This window comes from Alosa pseudoharengus, unplaced genomic scaffold, assembly GCF_046254945.1.
Source record: "Alosa pseudoharengus isolate Yale_2024_CS ecotype anadromous, Long Island Sound unplaced genomic scaffold, YU_APseudo_1.1 YU_APseudo_1.1_scf_1, whole genome shotgun sequence".
Lineage (NCBI taxonomy): Eukaryota > Metazoa > Chordata > Actinopteri > Clupeiformes > Clupeidae > Alosa > Alosa pseudoharengus.
The window spans coordinates 50,976,430-50,991,430 of record NW_027468564.1 but is presented as its reverse complement, the minus strand read 5'-3'; the positions used below and the strand labels follow the sequence as shown (position 1 = coordinate 50,991,430).

General features: G+C 41.6%; 1 protein-coding gene across 1 annotated transcript; it reads right to left on the bottom strand.

Annotated features, from left to right (window-relative positions):
- Positions 1-7,571: 7,571 nt before the first annotated feature.
- Positions 7,572-14,279, bottom strand: LOC143109764 (uncharacterized). The gene is made up of 12 exons (XM_076272590.1): positions 13,869-14,279; positions 13,586-13,673; positions 13,277-13,460; positions 12,916-13,154; positions 11,838-11,963; positions 11,557-11,674; positions 11,339-11,448; positions 11,005-11,102; positions 10,126-10,305; positions 9,465-9,784; positions 9,111-9,236; positions 7,572-8,753 (listed from the first exon to the last, which is right to left on the bottom strand). The coding sequence occupies exons 1-12, from the start codon at positions 13,943-13,945 to the stop codon at positions 7,987-7,989; spliced, it is 2,433 nt and encodes an 810-aa protein (XP_076128705.1). The 5' UTR covers positions 13,946-14,279; the 3' UTR covers positions 7,572-7,986.
- Positions 14,280-15,001: the final 722 nt, after the last annotated feature.

The following is a 15,001-nucleotide window of genomic DNA, read 5'->3' as shown; positions in this document are numbered from 1 at the left end:
TTGAACACAAATGGAGTCACGGGTCCAGGGATGGATTACTGAATGGGCTTACTGGGCCCAAGAGCTCAGGTGGCCCTGAAGCCCAAGCCTCTGTGTGAAGTTGCTTCTTCTCCACCCTTCTCTTTTCACAAAACTCACCAGGGGGGGGGCATCTGTGTCCAGGGGTTCATAATCCATCCATGCCATGCCTATGTCCGTCAAAAGTTTGGAATAACCTAATTGACTGACCTAACTAACGACTTGTTTGTGATTTTTAATAATATTTTTGCATGGTAGGAAATGTATTAAAATTCTGTTTGGGGGTCCCACCACAGATTTGGTCCCCCCCAATGTTGACATCATGACTACGGCCTTGCAGAAGATCATTGAGAAATAAACGTGAATTAAAGCGACAGTGCACAATTTATACATTTGTTAAACTGCATAAAATTAGCAGTATTTTTAAGCAATTCATATTTTAAAAGAAATACTTTTCATACTAAATTATAGGCTATAAAAAAAAATATTTTTTTATGTATGTGGCGGGGGGGGGGGGGGGGGGGGGGGGTTGTTGTGGGGCCTGCCCCCACTGCTTAAAAAAATCCTAGAGGAAACACTGTAATCATTAGCCTACTTGGGTGGGGAGCTAAAGCTATGCCATAGTCAGACTCAGAAATATTTTATATTTATCAAAGTAGGCCTAAGTAACAAGTGTATACAAAGATATACAAGTTAGGCTCAGAGTTACAAAATGTCAATTGTAATGTCATCTGCGCAACACGTGTCATGCGCAGCCTCGCACACATCACACCGGGCCTGCTGTGCTGTATTGTGTAGCTTAAGTGCAACGTGAAGCTTGAAGATGTAAAGAAAAAAAATGAAAACAGGAGAAATAACTTCGAGGAAGTTTGGAGAAAAGTCGGAGGTATGCATTTGTCAGGTATGCTTTGTTGCGTGCATTAAGTGCGCACGATGTTCACCTATGACAGCAAAAATACTTTAAGATGAACATGAAGCAGGCTTGCCATGGCAGAAATAATGATAGCCAGCCTTCAATGTCCTCTAAACGGATTTCTGTAGCTCAAACAGCTCAGAATTGTAGTTGAGAACGTCAGTTATAATGGCCCACGTATTTAAAAAATGTCGGGTTTAAATCGGGCTCGGGCTCATAATTACAGTTAACGTGTCGGGCCGGGTCGGGCTCGGGCACAATGTGCACGGGCTCGGTTAGGGTCGGGCTTGATTTTTTGGGCCCGATATAAGCTCTACTAGCAACTAACTAATTACCCTAGCAACAACCTAGAAACCACCCCTGTAATGTCAACCTAGTGACCACCATAGCAACCAGCATTGCAACCACGTTATTTATGCGTTTTAGCTTATTGGATGTTGCGTTAATGCAGATAACATTTGATCCGTGTGCCCGATTTTCATAAATGAGGTACCGTCGGAATCCTTGGATGAGGCCGAGTTCCATGCCCCTGATCAAACCCACTCTTGCAGTTCCTCGGAACCGCAATTCTAGTCTTATAATGTAATCCCATTATGATCGTTTGTAAAGAATAATCAAAATGGTCATTAATGTTTCTTTTGTCATCACACATCATGTCAACATCATGTGTCAACATTAATTTCTGCCATATTCCAGAGTCTCAACAGGAAGAATTGCGTGCCAGTGGGGGGGAGACAGAGAGTGAGTATTAACTGCTGAAAGATCACTGCTCTTTCAGCACCTTTCCTTACTGTAGCACACTGGAGCCTACTAGTGACAGAGAGGCACAGCAGAATGAAGACATCAGGATACTGTATGTGGTGGCCTTTGTAGTCATGGACTCAGACATACTGAAGCCTCCTGGGCCTTACTGGTTAATTTTGACTATTGACATGGACATTACAAAATTACCTTCTGTGTCATTTGCCAGACCTACTGAAGAAACAGAGTGAGGAGGAGAAGACTCTGAAAAAGGAGGTGGAGAATCAGAAGATTACAGGTATTGCTCATACTCAGTGTAAACAGCACTAGCTTATTTATCAAACCTTGTAATACTATGAATTGACTCCTGGTGTAAATGTCTTTCTTACATCAACTCATATCTGTATGTCAGGGCTGCTGAGTCAACTGGAAGAGAGTAAGAGACAAGTGGAGAGACTCAACCACCAGATTAAAGGTAATGTGTGTATATTTGTATCATGTTTCTATTACCAGTAGCTGCTTATACCAACAAAGAGGACCTGTATTGCATTGTATATGCACATGGAAAGGCAGGGAGGTCCCGTCATTCAACCCAAAATAAATGCACAAATTGAAATAAATACTCTCCTTAACTTAAGTGGAACTGACTGAAGTATTATAATGTGTCTCAAACTGATATATCCACTGAGTTATGTATAAAAATGTAATGTGTGATGTGATTTGTAAAATCTACTGGAGGGAAAAGTCAATGACATTGAGAAAGAGAATCAGAAACTGAAACAGCAAAATGAAGGTAACACATTCATCTGAAAGCTCTGGAACATAGTCTTATGATATAGTTCATTTATTTATAATTTCTTTCTTTTAAACATTAGCTCAATAGCAGTTTCCTGTATCATTGCATTTTTGGCATTCAGGCATTTGTGTTTGTGTTGAAAGCCTGTCAGTGATATACAGTACCCTCCAGAATTATTAGCACCTCTGCTAAAGTTGACTAAAAAACAGTGTAAAACATAATCTGTTGGTGATTTATTGTAATCTCACAATGAAAAAATAGGAAAAATACAACCTTGAAGGGAAGCAAATTTATTTTGAGAAAAAGGAAAATCTCGTAAATAAATAAATATTTTTAACAAATCACTTCGCTCACAATTATTGGCACCCCTGCATGTAATACCTTCTTAAGCCTCCCTTTGCCAATAAAACAGCTTGTAATATTCTCCTATGACACCCCATAAAGTTGGAGAATACAAAGCAATGGATTTAAGACTGTTCGTCTTTACAAAATCTCCCCAGATCGTCCAGATTCCTAGGTCTACACTTGTACATTCTCCTCTTTGACTCACCCCACTGTTGTTCTATGGAGTTTAGATCAGGGGACTGAGATGGCAATGTCCGAAGCTTGATTTTGTGTTCAGCAAACCGTATTTGTTTTGATTTGGACATTTGTTTTGGTTCATTGACCTGATGAATGATCTAATCATGACCAACTTTTAGCGTCTTGGCAGAGATTGACAGATTTCCTTTGAAAATGTTCAGGTTTTTCTTGGTGTTCATGAAACCATGCACCTTAATGAGGTTCCCAAGGCCTTTGGGAATAAAAACAGCCCCACAATAGCACAGCCCCTCCACCATAATTCTCATTAGGCATGGGGTTCTTTTCAGTATAGCCATTCTTCTATGTATGCCAAACACACCTAAGGTGTTTCTGGCCAAATAGCGCATTTTTCATTTCATCTGACCACACTTCTGTTTTCTAAAATGGAAAGACTCAAAGGAAGAAGCAGCAGGTAATTCACAATGTGTAATTTAATGTTATCAAGTGTCATGTATCATCTTGTGTAATCTGAGCCCTAAACAGAACTGATTTTAAATGCTTTAAATACTTTTACATTTTAAAAGACAGAGTTATGCATATTGAGATGTTTTATGATACTATTTTAGGGTGTTGAACTATCTGACAAAACAAATATGTGCTCAACTTAATCTCATAATGTAATCCCATTATGATCATTTGTAAAGAATAATCAAAATGGTCATTAATGTTTTTTGTCACACATGTCAACATCATGTGTCAACATTAATTTCTGGCATATTCCAGAGTCTCAACAGGAAGAATTGCGTGCCAGTGGGGGGGAGACAGAGAGTGAGTATTAACTGCTGAAAGATCCCTGCTCTTTCAGCACCTTTCCTTACTGTACCACACTGGAGCCTACTAGTGACAGAGAGGCAAAATGAGTGGAACAGCAGAATGAAGACATCAGGATACTGTATGTGGTGGCCTTTAGTCATGGACTGAGACATACTGAAGCCTCCTTGGGCCTTACTGGTTAATTTTGACTATTCACATGGACATTACAAAATTACCTTCTGTGTCATTTCCAGACCTACTGAAGAAGGAGGAGGAGGTGGAGACTCTGAAAAAGAGGATTACAGGTAGCTCATACTCACTACTCACTCACTAAACAGCACTAACTTTTTTATCAAACATTGTGACACTATAAATTGTATAAACAACTCCTGGTGTAAATGTTTTCCTCACAACAATTTCTTTCTCATAAACATTATATCAGAAATGGCAGTTTCCTGTATCATTGCATTTTTGGCATTCAGGCATTTGTGTTTGTGTTGAAAGCCTGTCAGTGATATACATTAGAGTGGTGAAATGAGTGAAACAGATGCATTCTGTCCTTTAGCCATGGACAATATACAATACATACAAAATTACCTTCTGTGTCATTTGCCAGACCTACTGAAGAAACAGGGTGAGGAGGAGAAGACTCTGAAAAAGGAGGTGGAGACTCTGAAAGAGAGGATTGCAGGTATTGCTCATACTCAGTGTAAACAGCACTGGTTTATTTATCAAACCTTGTAACACTATAAATTGACTCCTGGTGTATGTCTTTCTCACATCAACTCATATCTGTATGTCAGGGCTGCTGAGTCAACTGGATAGCAGTAACAGAGAAGTGGAGAGGCTAAATCTAATTAAAGGTAATGCATGTATATATTTTTTTTCATCATGTTTCTATTCCAGTAGCTGCTTATTCCAACAAAGAGGACCTGTATTGCATTGTATGCACATGGAAAGGAGGTCCCATGAAAGCCATTCAATGCAAAATAAATGCATTTTTATTGCAAATTTAAATAAATACTCTCCTTAACTTAAGTGGTCTTGACTGAACTATTATAATGTGCCTCAAGACTATATGTCCACTACTGAGTTAATTATAAAAATGTAATGTGTGATGTGATTTGTAAAATGTAAAATAGCAACTGATGAAGATGAAAGAAAAAAACTGGAGGGAAAAGTGAATGACATCAAGAAAGAGAATCAGGAACTGAAGCAGCAAAGTGAAGGTGACACATTGATCTGAAAGCTCTGGAAAACATGTCTCATGACACCCTTCACTTATTTCTAATATCTTAATGTCAGAAAGCTTTTCAGATTACCACAACGTTCAGTAGACTCTTCATATTAATCTATCTGAACTCTGGAATCTATCTGAATCTCTTTCCAGGTGCTTTTCTTCAGAATCACGTACTAGTAATACAGTGGAAGACAGTGAAACGTTGTAAAGGTAAAGATGGAGAATCTACAAACATTGACATGTGCATGATATCAAATAGTACTCCAAGTTTAAACAGATGACATGTTTGAGTGTTGTGTGAAATACAAATCTTTCTCTCGCTCTCTCTATACAGAAGACCTCACCATGGATGAAACCAGTGTAAAGGGCGACCTGGAAGTACGTAATGGGGGGAAAAGAGTGAGGAGGAAATACACTAAACTAGATGAAACACTAAATATGTCTGCATACGTTCTATGTAAACAGACTTTCAGTTCAGGACAACACTTCTGGGAAGTGAATGTAGAATTTAAACAAGCTTGGTTTGTAGGGGTTTGCAGTGACACTCTGAGAGGACAGCATGGAGTGTCTTTAACTCCTCAGAATGGCTGCTGGCTTATCTGTTATGACAAACCCCAGGGTCTTTTTGTTAACACTCATCCGGAAATAACTTCAGTCCAGGAGAAAAGTACATTACTGCCAAAGAGGCTAGGAGTGTTTTTAGACTGTTGCAGGCATTCTTTGACCTTTTATGATGGTGATTCATGGCTCTGCACTATCTGTGATGTGGGACCAACTCTCCCTCTGGTTCCTGTGTTTGGTCCTGGAGTGACAGACCTGAATGATTTGCAAATTATGAATTGAAATTATCAGATTGTGCATTGATTTCTAAGGTTCCTTAGAATTTCACAAATGTATGTAATATTCTGATTTTTTGCCATAAAAAATAAAAATACTAATAATATAATAGCTTGGTTTTATATAGCGCCTTTCAAGTAACCCAAGGTTTACTTTACAAAAGGAGATAGGGCAGGGGAATAGAGGGGAGAAGAGAGGAGGGGGTAGAAGTGGGGTTGGGGGGCAGGGTGGTTAAGGACCATAGGCCTCAGTGAATAAATGTGATTTTAGGTGCTTTTTGAACGTAGCCAGTGTGGGGGCTTGGCGGATATGGAGAGGTAGACTATTCCAAAGGGTGGGGGCAGCAACACAGAAGGCTCTGTCACCAAAAGTCCGTAGCCTGGAACGGGGGATGACAAGCTGGTCCTTGCCAGAGGACCTCAGGGACCTTGGCTGGGAGTGATGCTGGATGAGATCGGAGAGGTACTGGGGAGCAAGAGCAAGAGCATCTTAGTAGCATTCAAAGTCTTCACCCAACTAAGTTGTAAGTAAAGAACATTGGTTCCCAAAGACTGGGTTGCTCGCGACCCACTTGTGTGTTGCAGGAGATTTTATAGTGGTGATATATACAGCTATGGATGTATAGCTGTAGATGTACCACAAAGCAGTACAAAATATGACCGCCACTCATTCCTGCACATTCTGCCCATGTTCAGGGTGGAAAGTAAAAAAGAAATTTGCAATGGATGAACTGTGATGAACTGCCTTGTGATTGTTTAGAGATTTTAAAGGTTTTATAACAATGCTACACATTTTTTGGCTAGTGCTACAAATCTATTCACCTTTGCAGCGCCAGTAGGCTACTTTCTGTGCGGCCCGCACACACACACACACACAGGCATGCCAAACAAGCACACAAAAGTTTCAAGAGTGGGAGATGGAGTAGAAGATGGAGAGAAATTGATTAGTGTGATTTATTTTCGCGGATGTACAGGACTGAGCGGCAGTCATATAACAATAATTGTAAGCAACGTGTTTTAGTTAAAAATATTTATTTCTTTATGAGATTTTCCTTTTTCTCAAAATAAATTTGCTTCCCTTCATTTTTCCTACTTTTTTGTGAGATTACAATAAATCACTAACAAATAATTTGTTATACCGGTTTTCAGTCAACTTTAGCAGAGGTGCCAATAAATCTGGAGAGAATTATAGTATATATATAGTATATAGTATTATTAGTATAATACAGAGAATGAAGTATCTGTATTGATTGTTTTTAAAATTGGGGTTATATTGACGCCAATGGGCATAGATATGGAGCATGTATTCGGTTGATTCAAGAATCTGGTTAAAGTTCTCAAGAAACAGATGGTTATCACATCACCAAAAGTATTGTGATTTGTAAAATATTTGGCAATATTCTTAATCTACAAAAATACACACCTAGGTATGTTTGATACAAAATACAAAGCCATTTTCTTCTACCCAATCAAATACAAATTACAAAATACTATTTTGTATTTGAAATATGTACTTTATGCATAATAAATACTGCCCACCCCTGGGAGTGCACAAATAATTCCAATTTTGACAATGTTCCACCACTTTTGGTATGTGATATGAACTGAATACAACAAAATAATTTCTGTTGCAATTAGTTTTGGGTTGGGTGATTCTTTCTCACAGATTGCCTAGACTACTGTATAAACACAGGGTTGGAGTTTAATGTAGATCTCCTCAAAGGCTAAAACTTTAATCTGAAATTGTTCTGTTGCATTACAGTCAACGGAAAGGGTCATTGTTGTGAGAAAATGAGAAAACGAAGTTATTGAAAGCCAGTTAAACAAATTGTCATTTTAATTTATATTCAATTAAAACAAAACTCCCACTGTGGTTCATTTATTGTTTTTGTTACATATATCTCAAACATCGCAAAGCACAATGTCCAAGACGACACAAAATAAAGCTGACATTTTTTAAAAGTATCACTATTGTTAAAAAATAAGCCGTGATTTGAATGATTACCGAGACATTCTGTGTAGTGTCAGTAGTCCGGTCCACTAGTGAGGTTGGTGTAGAGGCAGCTGCTTGTGCCTCGTGGTAGTCCTATACGACCTTGAACCTTCATCAAGGGTCCAGTTCAGAATTCAGACTCCTGTTCTGTAGTGCTGACCGTGAGACGGAGTGTGTCGAGGGCACAGACCACGTGAGAGTCTGCACTGGCAGACTGTGCCGACCCTGGGACTCTGCCTGCGTCGTGCACATTCCTGCGCCAGGGCGGAGAGGGGCACGGCGCCGCACGGCACTCTGGGAGTTGGAGTCCACGTTGGGAGTGAGAGCCTTTGCACTGACATCCCGGGGAGAGGTAGAAGGGGGCGGCTGGGCATGGTACGCAGTGAAGGGGAGGAGTGGAGGGTCCACAGTGAGGGGTCTGTAGGACTTGCGGGGGTTAGTGATTGGGGTGGAGCAGGGGACCCGCTTTAAAGGGACGGTCGGGGTGGAGCAGGGGACCCGCTTTAAAGGGGCGGTCGGGGTGGAGCAGGGGACCCGCTTTAAAGGGGCGGTCGAGGTGAAGCAGGGGACAGGCTTTAAAGGGATGGTTGGGGTGGAGCAGTGGACCGGCTTTAAAGGGGTGGAGCAGGGAACCGGCTTTAAAGGGGCTCTCGAGGTGGAGCAGGGGACCGGCTTTAAAGGGGCGGTCGAGGTGGAGCAGGGGACCGGCTTTAAAGGGGCGGTCGGAGGCTCTCTCTCCTCTTCCTCTTTCTTCATCTCTTTGACCAGGTCTGGTTCTGCCTTCAGGGTAAGCACTTGGTCTGGGGCCACCAGTGGGGCATCGGTGTGACTTCCACTCTTGTCTTTGACCTTACTAATATCCTTAGTGCAGAGCCTAGGCGCTAACACAAGACAAGCACAGAGACTGATCAGATTCACTGTTCAAATAGCAAATATAAATAAACATGGATATTTTTGTAAAAGTGGTGTGTCTATTGGGAGAGACGGTGTCCCATTAAGTTAGTTTAATAGTCATAAACAAGGACTATTAAACACAAAAATGGTTAAACATTAAAAAGGTATGAAGGTGAAAAATCCAGCCAACTTGCAGACTAAGTATAAGTAACAGAAAGACAAAGTTAATGTATACGTTTCAGGTTACTATAGCTTTAAAAAAATATAATCTGCAAAAATAAAATCTGCACAATACATAAGATTTGGCAGGTGAACTGCTGCATACAGGTATTGATGTCAGTTACCTGCATCAGTGCAACTTCGGCCTGCATCCTGACTACATCCCATCTCTAGATCCTCCTCTTCCTCATCATCGGGCCGACACGGACTCAGAGGGGTGAAGAGGGTCCTTAGGACTGAGGGAGTGGGACCTGGACACCAACACATAAAAGCATGCCACAGTGCGCTCAGGAACTTGACCATTTAACATTGTTGACACAAAGAATGCAAATTACAGGGCCCCTTTTGAACCTTTAGGGAACCATCCCTGAACGTTATGTGTTTGTTGGGCCTTTTGAACCCCACCTGTCCATCTCTTAACAGCTACGTAAATCTGTTATAAGATCACAGCGGAAGCGTTTCAGAAGGCAGATCCTTACCAGGAGGCGTTAGGGTACTGGGCATCTCCGTGTTGACCATTGGACCGTCTCCAGCTCCAGAGGGAAGGGAGGAGATGGTGGTGCCTGGCCCGCCGGGTTGCGCTCGTGAGGGGGACGGTGGTGAGGCGCTGAGGGGTGTGCGGGAGTCGGGCACCGGATCGGGTCCAGCGGACGCTGCTGGGTCTGTCTTGGCAGGAGAGGGGTCAGGCTGGCGGACAGAGCTGGGAGGATCTGGGGTGAAGTCGGCATTGTTGGCTCCAAAGCTGAACCGACACACAGGCCGGGACACAGGAGACGGAGTCGAGCTGAAAAGGCTTGACCTGCGAATTGGAGAAAGGAGAGCATTCACAAACACTACTAGGTGAAGGTCATCTTAATTGCTAAAATAATGACATAGAAAAGCTCATGTTTGGCATTGTTTGGCTATGATCACATAATTGATATAGAGTTGTTTTGATGAAGTGATGATCCAATTAAAAAGGGATGCAATGGAGTGAGAGGATCCACTAATGGAGTTACTACAACTGTAAGTGGAAAAGAATACTATATGCACACATCTTGCAAACATATAGTTTAAAAACGGCAGAGTTAAAGGAGGTTTAGTTTTCTGTAAGGTGTGCGTGTGTGTATGTTTAAGTGTGTGTGTGTGTGTGTTACACACATCGGAGGGCGAGTCTGCGCTGGTAAGGTGTCTGGTGACGGGGCAGTTTGAGGTGTAGAGGGCGCAGCCTGCGCGGTAGAGGCGGGAGACTCCGGAGTGAACTCGCTGTCCTTCGCTCCAAAGCTGAACCGACACACGGGCGGCTGCTCAGGAGCCGGAGCCGTGCTGTAGAAACTCAACCTGAGGGCAGTCAAGAAAGCACGCATAAATAAACAAACAAACAAATAGACACAAGAGAAAGCACGCATAAATAAACAAACAAATAGACACAAGAGAAAGCACGCATAGATAAACAAACAAACAAATAGACACAAGAGAAAGCACGCATAGATAAACAAACAAATAGACACAAGAGAAAGCACGCATAGATAAACAAACAAACAAATAGACACAAGAGAAAGCACGCATAGATAAACAAACAAATAGACACAAGAGAAAGCACGCATAGATAAACAAACAAACAAATAGACACGAGAGCTTCACTGTGCTGCTGGTATAAATATGGTGCCTGATCTAGTGTTTCATGATGGAGAGGCACTGCACTGCACACCTTGATAGTTTGTACTGCAGGTGCAGCTACTTCACCAAAGCAACTTAGGAGAAGAGGAAAAGCAAAGCGCAACACTATGAACTGACGTTTTCGGTCAGTCAGAGCTTCATCATAAATACTCTGATGAAGGACTGACTGACCGAAACATCAGTTCATTAATACATTAGATCGTGAAGGAAGCAGTATTGCTCTTTTTTCTTTTCACCTTAACCTGATCTAGTGTTAACACATGCAGTGGCTACAGGCAATGACATTTGGCCAGAAACTACACCAACTGGTGCTTGTCTGAACTGGGTCTATGTGTGTTTGTGGCAGTTTCAGTTACACACTTTACAGGATTTGTCACAAAGTCCACAGCAGGTTTGGGTTCCGGTTGTTGGGCTTCAGGTTCCAAAGTCTCACGAGCCACCTTTTGTTCTTCAAGGAACTGTAGTAAACACACAAACATGTCCAAGTTTAGCCTTCACCGTCCACATGTTGAACGGTTACAGCCCACATTCAGACTAACATCTCATGTCTGACTGTGTGGCAAACCACCATAGACTTCAGTTTCACAAGAAAACACACCTGTTAGCCCAGTGCATGCTCTGGGACACCTCACAGAGGGCAACTAGGATATGACATAATTGGATGTTTATAAATCGTATCAGTCCAAGTACTGACCTTGTCCAGCAGTCCTTTGGTCAGCTCAGTAAGTGCATCGTGAGAGAACTTGCAGCTGTTGTCTTGGTAGCACTTCCTGCCTGTGTGGAAGAACTTGCAGGGGAAGGTTTGTGCAAAAAAAAAGTCAAGGAGCTGTAACATTTAAGAGGGCACTTAGAAACATACAGTCATGTTTTGGGTGCTGATGCTGACCACATTAAAATGAGACCAAAGGATATTGTGCATGAAGAGACAATTGTCTCCTTTCAAGCAGCAGCCCTGGACATAAAATTTGCAGACTCCATTGAACTTAAAACCTCCGAGGTCATGGGAGTGCACAAACTGGCACTGATCACCCTAAAACATAGACAGACAAACAAACAAATAAATAAATAATCCAATCTGATCCAACAAAAGAGTGCAAATCACATGGAACACTTATTTTTACAGAATTACTCTATGGAACACTTATTTTTACAGAATTACTCTCTCCCTCATACATGTCTCAAGGCTGATTCACCTTTAGGCACCTATCCCCGAGAAAGTGCTTGCAGAAGAGACGCCCATTCACGTCTATGGAGTTCTGCTCTTTGAATTCCTGCGTCATGAAGGGCTTCCTCTCTTCCCGTTGGGGCCTGTGTCTCCCCTGGAGGATAAGCACAAAAACGAGAAAAACATCACGTTAAAAGATGCCAAACTGCCAGCCCCTCTAAGGACTGTACACCAATGGGATTTCTCCATCCTGCAGAGCCAACCTCCAGCAGCCTGTTCACTACAGCCCTGGCACCAAGCCTTGGGGCAACAGATGCTGCATTATCACTTTGCAACAGAAGTGTAGTGTCTGTATTGAAGTACATCTATACAAAAGCACTAAGGTGACAAGAAGGCAAGGGAGGGAAAACTCAATTTTATCAGGAAGGAAAAGGAAAAACTTTTATCAGGAAGAAACCTTATAAAGGGAGTTTTTCCTGGCCCCCGTGTGACTTTAGTTCTTGCTCTAAGAGGTTCAAGTACAAGCTGAACTGTTAAGTGCCTTAAGACATATCCATATAGTGCTATATTCTGTTGGAACCAGCAGTTTAATTCATTTACTGAGATTAAAACATTATTAATTGTAATATTTCTCCCAGCAAAATTCTCCAGTGGGTTAATTCCATGTGTGTTTAGCATACAGCCCCCATGTTCATGCCCCCAGAGTGTAGCACTGTAGGTAGAACCGATTGTTTCCATTTTTGTTTTCGTACCGACAGTACTCGTGACCTTGAGAAACGGAAAACCGAATTCTCTTTCAAGTTACCTAGAATACTGCAATACTGGCACTGGTTCTGAAAGAAAATGTAGCAGTCCTAATACAGCTCTCAGCTACTCTAGAGTGTCTGAATATTATTATGGTGTTCTTTAGAGTGTCTGAATATTATGATGGTGTTCTTTAGAGTGTCTGAATATTATGATGGTGTTCTTTAGAGTGTCTGAATATTATGATGGTGTTTGCCATTAAATTTGAAACTGCTCTACCCTGAGGGGCCGCAGTAGGAGACCAGTTCAGGCTAGGTTGATCAGGCTATTCCATTAACACAAGATGGACACTGTTGGCTTACCGTCTGCCACTTGTCCCGTCCTTTCTTCGATCCAGCTTCGGATCTCTGGTTGAAATAATAATTTTGGTGGCTCCGTTTTGACATGTTCGCCCTTTTTTTGTCATCAAAAACACAGCCTTTACCGCTGTTGGTATCCCAGCCCTGTCGCTTATGAACATCTTCGTTCATGTTTGTTCTGTGCATATTGTTTTTGGCAAAGTGCATTCTCTTGTTGACCCTTTGTCCATTCCTCTGGTGACCTAAACAACAAGGCAAAAACTGTTAATCTTAGCAGCACATTTACTCGAACATCAACCAGATGAGTCATCTCGTAATCTGCCTATTCCTCTTACAATCCAAGTTGTAAACAACCAACACCCACCTTCAGAACTAGGCCCCAAACTGCTTTGTGGGGTTACAGGAAGCTTGGTTTCCTTGTTTACGTGACACTGGTTCAGCTTGTGATGGACATTTGCCTGCTCCTCTTCATATTTAAATGGGACCATCTGATGTCCTCTTTCCTTTTCTGACTCATACCCCTTCCTAGCATCACCTCTTGAAACGTTCTGAGGGTAAAAATGTTAAAGGTTAAACTGAATGCTGTATTGCAATATGACATGAAGACAACCTCTAACATAGGTTCTGAATGATGAAGAATGATGTATTGTCAAAGACACAGTTAAGAACTCACATTCTTTCTCCTTCTTTTCTTTGGGTTTGTGTTCCTGGGGGTCTCATAGTGCCTCTTCGGATTCTGATATGGCTGGTCCGACCTAAACCTATCCCACAGAGAAGGTGACTTTAGCTTGATCAGAAAGGAGACTTTGATAAACTTCAATGGAAGAAATTGCCTGAGTAACACAACAGCATAGTCACTCAGGCCTCGGTCACATTATCTGGTTAAAGTCAACGATGACTGTATATTAAAGATACAGTAGAAAGTAAAATAGTGATATATTGAGTTATGAACTTACTTCTTGTGATGTGTAGACGCTAATGCGTTAAAATCCACTTCCCCTGGTGGACTGGAAAATAAGTTCGCAAATGCCATTTCCCACCGTGAGTTAGCAAAGTTAAAGACAGGTAGTAAATTATTTGACTAAATTCTACAGAAGACCTGATCAATTGCATCCCCACGATGTTTTAAAACAAACTGTGGCATGAGGCATGACTCTCACTTTAAGCTAGCTAACAACTAAGTTACCCTCGTATTTAGTTAGTCGCGCTTAACATTTATCATAATCTGAACGGGCAGCTGGGTAGGCTATGATTGTCCTCTTATCAAGGTAAAAACAACTAAACGCAAATGAAGGGGTTAGAACGGCGATTTGACAAACACGTCCACTAGTGACATTCTCTGGTGATGGCTACTTGAGGGATGTGATGTGAAGTAGTGTGAAACTAGCGATGTGAACATAACTCTCTATCTCGTGTGTCCAGAAGACTCTGGTGTTCTTACAGAACGTTACTGCCACCCTGAGGCAAGGAGGACACAATGCCGTTCTGCAAATTAGTCCTCAACTGTCCATCCAGCACAGCCTGGGGTCTCCTCTCCTACAGGAAGCTGAAGCTTTGTTTCTGAACAGCTCACCATAAATTTAAAAGAAATCTGATAGCACAGTCTGTGGTAACCTAAACCAAAAATGTCTATCCAATCAAATTCACAGGCATCCTGCCCTAAATGCAAACATATGCGCTGAATGTGACCGAAAAATGCTCTGCCTCTTTGTGCTGCACTGTTTCTTTTCTTGCTTGAGGTATGGAAAGACCTGCCTAATTTTCTTTGCACCAATAGGCTACTTGATACTATGTTGGTAGAATTTGTTGGGGGGTTATACAGATATAGGCCTACTGAACAATCTGTGATTTATATGTGTGACACTCACTTACAGTGATGGTCAAAAGTGTTGGCATCCATGCTGAAGTTAACTTAAAAGAGGAATATAGAATAAATTCTTGGAAATTGATCTTAATGCCTTAAGTAAAAAAAATATCCAACCTTTAAGGACACCAATTTTCTTTGTGAATGAATAATGTATCATAACTAAACAAATGTTCTTCCTTAAAATACAGGAGTCATAAGTATTGGCACCCCTATGTATGTTAA